Source organism: Zophobas morio, unplaced genomic scaffold (assembly GCF_036711695.1).
Source record: "Zophobas morio isolate AGI-343-1 ecotype UQ-CSIRO unplaced genomic scaffold, CSIRO_AGI_Zmor_V1 ptg000018l, whole genome shotgun sequence".
Classification (NCBI taxonomy): domain Eukaryota; kingdom Metazoa; phylum Arthropoda; class Insecta; order Coleoptera; family Tenebrionidae; genus Zophobas; species Zophobas morio.
In genome coordinates this window covers 595605-604417 of record NW_026972123.1, presented here as the reverse complement: position 1 = coordinate 604417, position 8813 = coordinate 595605, and the positions used below count along the sequence as shown (strand labels likewise).

At 25.6% G+C, this 8813-nt stretch overlaps 1 protein-coding gene across 1 annotated transcript; it reads right to left on the bottom strand.

Annotated features, from left to right (window-relative positions):
• Positions 1-1409: 1409 nt before the first annotated feature.
• LOC135130749 (leucine-rich repeat-containing protein 15-like) lies at positions 1410-2765 on the bottom strand. Its single transcript, XM_064058169.1, has one exon. The coding sequence runs from the start codon at positions 2763-2765 to the stop codon at positions 1410-1412; it is 1356 nt and encodes a 451-aa protein (XP_063914239.1).
• Between the last annotated feature and the right edge of the window lie 6048 nt (positions 2766-8813).

Sequence of the window (8813 nt, the reverse complement as noted above, 5' to 3'; positions counted from 1 at the left end):
TCATTTATAATTTTTTCAATTTTTCGATTTTCCAATTTCTATGTGTTTCATTTCTAGATTTTGCAAATTTTCGATTTGCAATTTCACGAGACTTAAATCAATTTTTATTTTTTCGATTTGTACTTTTTCGTTTGGGTTTTTTTCTTTATTTTTTTTTTTAATTCTTTGCTTTTTCAGTATTCTAATTTTATCGTTTTTGTTTTTTTCGGTATGAAATTTTTCAATTTTTCGGTTTTTTACTGTTCTGATTTCATAATTTTGTTTTCAATGTGCAATTTTTCAATTTTTTGATTTTTAATTTTTTTTTATTTTTCGAATCTTCAATTTTTCATTTCTTTAAATTTTCGATTTTCAGTTTTTTGTATTTTTTTGTTTTTCCAATGTTTCCAATTTTCGATATTCCGATTTTATAATTTTCGGTTTTTGCAATTTCAAATTTTTCAATTTTCCGTTTCTTCAAGTTCTCGATTTCCAATTTTCGATTTTTATTTATGTATGCAACTCTTCAAGTTTTCACTTTTAAACTTGTCAGTTTTTCGATCTTCCAACTGTAGGTATTTAAAATGAAAATTAGAAAAATTACAATCAACATTGAAGAGACGAAAAATTTAAAAATCTAGAAAATGAAAACTCTAAAATTGAAACAGGATAAACTAAAACATCAAAAGCTGAACCCCAATAACTGAAAAACCCACAAATTGAAAAATTTCGCAGCCGAAAAATTGAAAAAATTAAAATTAAAAACAGAAAAAATTATAAACTGCAAATCGAAAATTTGAGGATTTGAAATATTGAAAAATTAAAAGTCCAAAAAATTTTGAAATCCAATTCTAAAATCAAAAAACTGCAATATCGAAAAAGTTAAGATTGAAAATCAAAAAAGTGAAGAAACGAAAAATTGAAAAACTGAATTTGAAAAAAAATTATAAAATCGATGTAGTGAAAAATCGAAAAATTGCAGTCATAAAGAAAATAAAAAACATGAAGAAAAATGGCAAATTGAAAATGTGAAGGAACGAAAAAGTTTGAAAACTCCAATAACTGAAAAATTCTAAAATATTAAAATTGAAAAAGTGAACATTTTTTAAAATTATTGAAAATTGAAAATTGAAAAATTTAAAAACGAAAAATCGAAAAATTGGAAATTGGAAAGACAAAAAATTATAAAACCGAAAATTGGAAAAATTCTGAAGTTAGAAAGTTGAAAAGCTGAAAAAAAAATTAAATTTGCTTTAAAATTGCAATAGAGGTAGAAACTCCCATAAGTAGTCACAACAGTTTATTAAAAAGTATACAAAAATAATAAAAAAAAGAATCGCATATAAACATACGTGAGAAAGATACATTAACTACTGAAACTAAAAAACCAAAAAACACGAAAATGAGTACAAAACCCAAAATCTACACCTTTAGACATATTCGGCCGATACAACTCTATTTGGATTTTGTGTTCTCCACTCCTTAATTTTCCCCACGCACTCCTTCGTCAAAGGATTGAACGACAAATACGTGAAATTTGCTTTAAAAATTTCATCAAAATTTCCTTCAGGACACGTAATTTTATTATCTTGCAAATTAAGATAGATCACGACATCGGCATCCGCCAAAAAATTCTCATCCCATTTTTCAATTTCGTTGTGGACCAGGTTCAGATTCAGAATGTTCTTAAAACCCTTGAACGTCCTCGGTGTTACGTTTTTAATTTTGTTACCATCGAGTTTGATCCACTGCTTTTTGTGGTTGTAGATATTCTTGAAAGCTTCATCCGGTAATTCTTCCATCTGGTTGTAGGAAAGAAATAAACGGAAAATATTGGGGGTGTTGTGGAACCAGTTGGGGTTATACACCTTGATTTTGTTACTGACCAAATAAATATTCGCCAGTTTCGGCATGTCGTCGAAGGCTTCAGGGTCGATGGACGAAATTTCGTTATGGGTAATTTGCACCTGATCCAAATTCTGGTGGTTGAAAATCCCCTTTGGAACCGCAGTTATGTGATTGTGGTTCAGAACGATCCCCCTCAAATGTGGCAAATGTTGGAAGAAATCATCAGAAAGTGAAGCAATGTCGTTCGAAGACAAATCCAAATATTCGATTTTAGAATCTTGGAAAATTTCCTTCCGCATTTTTTTTAAACTATTGTTCCCCAAAAACACCATCTTTAGCTTGGGCATGTTTCTGAAAAATTTTTCCGGGAGCGTCGAAATCGAATTTCCCGAAATAACCAAATTTTCCAGGTTGTCCAGCCTGTCAAAAACGCCATCGTCGAGACTTCTGAGCTGATTATTCCCCAGATACAATGTCGTCAATTGTGGTAAGTTTTTCAACGCTCCAGATGGAATCGTCGCAATTTGGTTATCTTCAAGATCCAAATCGTGGATTTGCAAGTTATCGAAGACGTCTTCGTTGATCGTAGTGAGATTGTTGTGGTTAAAACTGAGTTTTATCATTCGGTGTAAATTTCCGAGAGCTCCAGGCTCGATTTCTTTCAGTCCGTTTCCCATGAACTCGAGTATCTTCACTGTGCTGATATCCGTGACTGAGTTTTTACGCAGAACGGGAATTTCCCCTACCACGGTGATCGAGAAGACGTTTTCCTTGGGGAGGTATTCCTTGAGAGTGTTTGATGATGGAATAGTGGCAAATGGAGACACGCGTGATTTGAAAAGACTCACGTTTTTGAATGTCACTTCGGCACTTTTGGCGGTGATGTTGAGGAAGAATAACAAGTAAACAGTAAGAAGAAGGTGTGTTTTAAGTGACATTGTGGTGTTGGCTGCTCGACCGACTGTACTGACGACCAGTTAAAGTTCTTGTTTTTACAAGCACGGTTTATCTAACGGAGAGATAATGATGTTTATGACTAATTTGCTAATCTTTAAAACGAGTTCTTCGTAGCTGTGGTCAGTGAAATGACCCCGAAATATTTGTTGCGTCAGGTGTTTTTACAGTGTGTACCTATAGTAGGAGAGTTAAATAAAAATTTGACATTTTTTTAAAAAACTGGATTTGTTTGGTTCCATTTTTGATTTTTCAGTCTTACAATTTCGCAATTTTTACATTTTTTTTTTTTATTCGAAAAGTTGAAAAATCGAAAAATTGCAATATCGAAAGAGTGGGAAATGGAAAAAATGCAAATCGAAAAACTGAAGAAATGAAAAATTTTAATCTAAATGTTGAAACATCTTAAGATTAAAAACCGAAAAATTACAAATCGAGAAATTGTTGAAAATTGAAAAATTTCACATTTAACAAATTTAAATATTCAAAATTTGGAAAATAGAAAAACTGAAATTTTTTAAATGAAAACTTTGGAAAAAAGTCTTACATGGAAGAAATGAAACATTTTAAAAATTGTTATTGTAAATTGAAAATCCAACAATTTATAACTAAACATTGAAAACCCCAAAAATTGAAAAAGTTATTAATACTGAAACGAAGAAAAATGATTAAGTCAGAACACTGAAAAACCCAAAAACTGAAAAAATTTTAAAACGAAAACTCTCGGAAACAAAAAAAAATTGAAAAAATTGCAAATCGAAGAATTGAAAAACTGAAATTGAAAAAACAAAAATTATAAAATCGATACATTGAAAATTCTAAAAATTGTAATGGTAAAGAAAATAACAAACATCAAGAACAATTTCAAACTGAAAATTGAAGAAATGAAAAACTGAAGGTTCGAAAAATTGAAAAATGAAAAATCGTATAAATGAAAAAGTTTTAACAAATCCAACAACTGAAATATTCTAGTTTTAAATTGAAAAAATGAAAAATTTTAAAAATTGTTATTGAAAATTGAAAATCTAACAATTTATGACGAAAAATTGAAAACCCCAAAAATTGAAAAAGTTCATACTGAAAAGAAGAAACATTATTAAGTCAGAACACTGGGAAACAGAAAAATGGAAAATTAATAAAAATAAAAAACCGAAACGAAAAACTGAAGAACTGAAAAATCAAAAATTAATTCAAAACTCGTGAAAGTTGCAAAATCTAAAAATGAAACACCCAAAAGTTGGAAAATCGAAAAACTCAAAAATTTTAAAATGAAAACATCGTAAAATTGAAGGAACAAAAAAATCAAAAATAGAAAAATTGCAAATCGAGAAATTGATGAAAATGGAAAAATTTCACATTTAACAAAATTAAATATTCAAAATTTGGAAAATAGAAAAATTGAAAAAATGAAAAATTTTAAAAATTGTTATTGTAAATTGAAAATCAAACAATTTATAACGAAACATTGAAAACCCCAAAAATTGAAAAAGTTAATACTGAAACGAAGAAAAATGATTCAGTCAGAACACTGAAAAACCCAAAAATTGAAAAATAATGAAAATGAAAGACCGAATCGAGAGATTGCAGATCGAAAAATTACAACATTTAAATAATGCAAAACCTAAAAATTGAAATATTAAAAATTTGGAAAATAGAAAAAGTAAAAAAATTTAAAACGAAAACTCTCGGAAATAAAAAAAAATTGAAAAAATTGCAAATCGAAGAATTGAAGAAACGAAAAACTGAACAACTGAAATTGAAAAAACAAAAAATTATAAAATCGATACATTGAAAATTCTAAAAATTGTAATAGTAAAGTAAATAACAAACATCAAGAACAATTTCAAACTGAAAATTGAAGAAATGAAAAACTGAAGGTTCGAAAAAATGAAAAATCGTAATAAATGAAAAATCGAATAAATGAAAAAGTTTTAAGAATTGTTATTGCAAATTGAAAATCGAACAATTTATAACAAAAAATTGAAAAAGTTCATACTGAAAAGAAGAAACATTATTAAGTCAGAACACTGGGAAACCGAAAAATGGAAAATTAATAAAAATAAAAAACCGAAACGAAAAACTGAAGAACTGAAAAATTAAAAATTAATTCAAAACTCGTGAAAATTGCAAAATCTAAAAATGAAACACCCAAAAGTTGGAAAATCGAAAAACTGAGAAATTTAAAAATGAAAACTTATAGTAAAATTGAAGGAACAAAAAAATTAAAAATAGAAAAATTGCAAATCGAGAAATTGATGAAAATGGAAAAATTTCACATTTAACAAAATTAAATATTCAAAATTTGGAAAATAGAAAAATTGAAAAAATGAAAAATTTTAAAAATTGTTATTGTAAATTGAAAATCGAACAAATTATAACGAAACATTGAAAACCACAAAAATTGAAAAAGTTAATACTGAAACGAAGAAAAATGATTAAGTCAGAACACTGAAAAACCCAAAAATTGAAAAAATAATGAAAATGAAAGACCGAATCGAGAGATTGCAGATCAAAAAATTGCAACGTTTAAATAATGCAAAACCTAAAAAATTGAAACATTAAAAATTTGGAAAATAGAAAGAGTAAAAAATTTTAAAACGAAACCTCTCGGAAACAAAAAAAAAATGGAAAAATTGCAAATCGAAGAATTGAAGAGACGAAAAATTGAAAAACTGAAATTGAAAAAACAAAAAATTATAAAATCGATACATTGAAAATTCTAAAAATTGTAATGGTAAAGAAAATAACAAACATCAAGAACAATTTCAAACTGAAAATTCAAGAAATGAAAAACTGAAGGTTCGAAAAAATGAAAAATCGTAATAAATGAAAAATTGAACAAATGAAAAAGTTTTAAGAATTGTTATTGAAAATTGAAAATCGAACAATTTATAACAAAAAATTGAAAAAGTTCATACTGAAAAGAAGAAACATTATTAAGTCAGAACACTGGGAAACCGAAAAATGGAAAATTAATAAAAATAAAAAACCGAAACGAAAAACTGAAGAACTGAAAAATCAAAAATTAATTCAAAACTCGTGAAAGTTGCAAAATCTAAAAATGAAACACCCAAAAGTTGGAAAATCGAAAAACTGAAAAATTTTAAAATGAAAACATCGTAAAATTGAAGGAACAAAAAAATCAAAAATAGAAAAATTGCAAATCGAGAAATTGATGAAAATGGAAAAATTTCACATTAAACAAAATTAAATATTCAGAATTTGGAAAATAGAAAAATTGAAAAAATGAAAAATTTTAAAAGTTGTTATTGTAAATTGAAAATCGAACAAATTATAACGAAACATTGAAAACCCCAAAAATTGAAAAAGTTAATACTGAAACGAAGAAAAATGATTAAGTCAGAACACTGAAAAACACAAAAATTGAAAAAATAATGAAAATGAAAGACCGAATCGAGAGATTGCAGATCGAAAAATTGCAACGTTTAAATAATGCAAAACCTAAAAAATTGAAATATTAAAAATTTGGAAAATAGAATAAGTAAAAATTTTAAAACGAAAACTCTCGGAAACAAAAAAAAAATTGAAAAAATTGCAAATCGAAGAATTGAAGACACGAAAAATTGAAAAACTGAAATTGAAAAAACAAAAAATTATAAAATCGATACATTGAAAATTCTAAAAATTGTAATGGTAAAGAAAATAACAAACATCAAGAACAATTTCAAACTGAAAATTGAAGAAATGAAAAACTGAAGGTTCGAAAAAATGAAAAATCGTAATAAATGAAAAATTGAACAAATGAAAAAGTTTTAAGAATTGTTATTGAAAATTGAAAATCGAACAATTTATAACAAAAAATTGAAAAAGTTCATACTGAAAAGAAGAAACATTATTAAGTCAGAACACTGGGAAACCGAAAAATGGAAAAATAAAGAAAATAAAAAACCGAAACGAAAAACTGAAGAACTGAAAAATTAAAAATTAATTCAAAACTCGTGAAAATTGCAAAATCTAAAAATGAAACACCCAAAAGTTGGAAAATCGAAAAACTGAGAAATTTAAAAATGAAAACTTATAGTAAAATTGAAGGAACAAAAAAATGAAAAATAGAAAAATTGCAAATCGAGAAATTGATGAAAATGGAAAAATTTCACATTTAACAAAATTAAATATTCAAAATTTGGAAAATAGAAAAATTGAAAAAATGAAAAATTTTAAAAATTGTTATTGTAAATTGAAAATCGAACAAATTATAACGAAACATTGAAAACCCCAAAAATTAAAAAGTTAATACTGAAACGAAGAAAAATGATTAAGTCAGAACACTGAAAAACCCAAAAATTGAAAAAATAATGAAAATGAAAGACCGAATCGAGAGATTGCAGATCGAAAAATTGCAACGTTTAAATAATGCAAAACCTAAAAAATTGAAACATTAAAAATTTTGAAAATAGAAAAAATAAAAAATTTTAAAACGAAACCTCTCGGAAACAAAAAAAAAAATGGAAAAATTGCAAATCGAAGAATTGAAGAAACGAAAAATTGAAAAACTGAAATTGAAAAAACAAAAAATTATAAAATCGCTACATTGAAAATTCTAAAAATTGTAATCGTAAAGAAAATAACAAACATCAAGAACAATTTCAAACTGAAAATTGAAGAAATGAAAAACTGAAGGTTCGAAAAAATGAAAAATCGTAATAAATGAAAAATTGAACAAATGAAAAAGTTTTAAGAATTGTTATTGAAAATTGAAAATCGAACAATTTATAACAAAAAATTGAAAAAGTTCATACTGAAAAGAGGAAACATTATTAAGTCAGAACACTGGGAAACCGAAAAATGGAAAATTAATAAAAATAAAAAACCGAAACGAAAAACTGAAGAACTGAAAAATCAAAAATTAATTCAAAACTCGTGAAAGTTGCAAAATCTAAAAATGAAACACCCAAAAGTTGGAAAATCGAAAAACTGAAAAATTTTAAAATGAAAACATCGTAAAATTGAAGGAACAAAAAAATCAAAAATAGAAAAATTGCAAATCGAGAAATTGATGAAAATGGAAAAATTTCACATTTAACAAAATTAAATATTCAAAATTTGGAAAATAGAAAAATTGAAAAAATGAAAAATTTTAAAAATTGTTATTGTAAATTGAAAATCGAACAAATTATAACGAAACATTGAAAACCCCAAAAATTGAAAAAGTTAATACTGAAACGAAGAAAAATGATTAAGTCAGAACACTGAAAAACCCAAAAATTGAAAAAATAATGAAAATGAAACACCGAATCGAGAGATTGCAGATCGAAAAATTGCAACGTTTAAATAATGCAAAACCTAAAAAATTGAAACATTAAAAATTTGGAAAATAGAAAGAGTAAAAAATTTTAAAACGAAACCTCTCGGAAATAAAAAAAAAATGGAAAAATTGCAAATCGAAGAATTGAAGAGACGAAAAATTGAAAAACTGAAATTGAAAAAACAAAAAATTATAAAATCGATACATTGAAAATTCTAAAAATTGTAATGGTAAAGAAAATAACAAACATCAAGAACAATTTCAAACTGAAAATTCAAGAAATGAAAAACTGAAGGTTCGAAAAAATGAAAAATCGTAATAAATGAAAAATTGAACAAATGAAAAAGTTTTAAGAATTGTTATTGAAAATTGAAAATCGAACAATTTATAACAAAAAATTGAAAAAGTTCATACTGAAAAGAAGAAACATTATTAAGTCAGAACACTGGGAAACCGAAAAATGGAAAATTAATAAAAATAAAAAACCGAAACGAAAAACTGAAGAACTGAAAAATCAAAAATTAATTCAAAACTCGTGAAAGTTGCAGAATCTAAAAATGAAACACCCAAAAGTTGGAAAATCGAAAAACTGAAAAATTTTAAAATGAAAACATCGTAAAATTGAAGGAACAAAAAAATCAAAAATAGAAAAATTGCAAATCGAGAAATTGATGAAAATGGAAAAATTTCACATTTAACAAAATTAAATATTCAAAATTTGGAAAATAGAAAAATTGAAAAAATGAAAAATTTTAAAAATTGTTAT

Excerpts from the sequence above, each read along its gene's own strand:
- LOC135130749 (XM_064058169.1), bottom strand. The coding sequence starts at position 2,765 with ATGTCACTTAAAACACACCTTCTTCTTACTGTTTACTTGTTATTCTTC.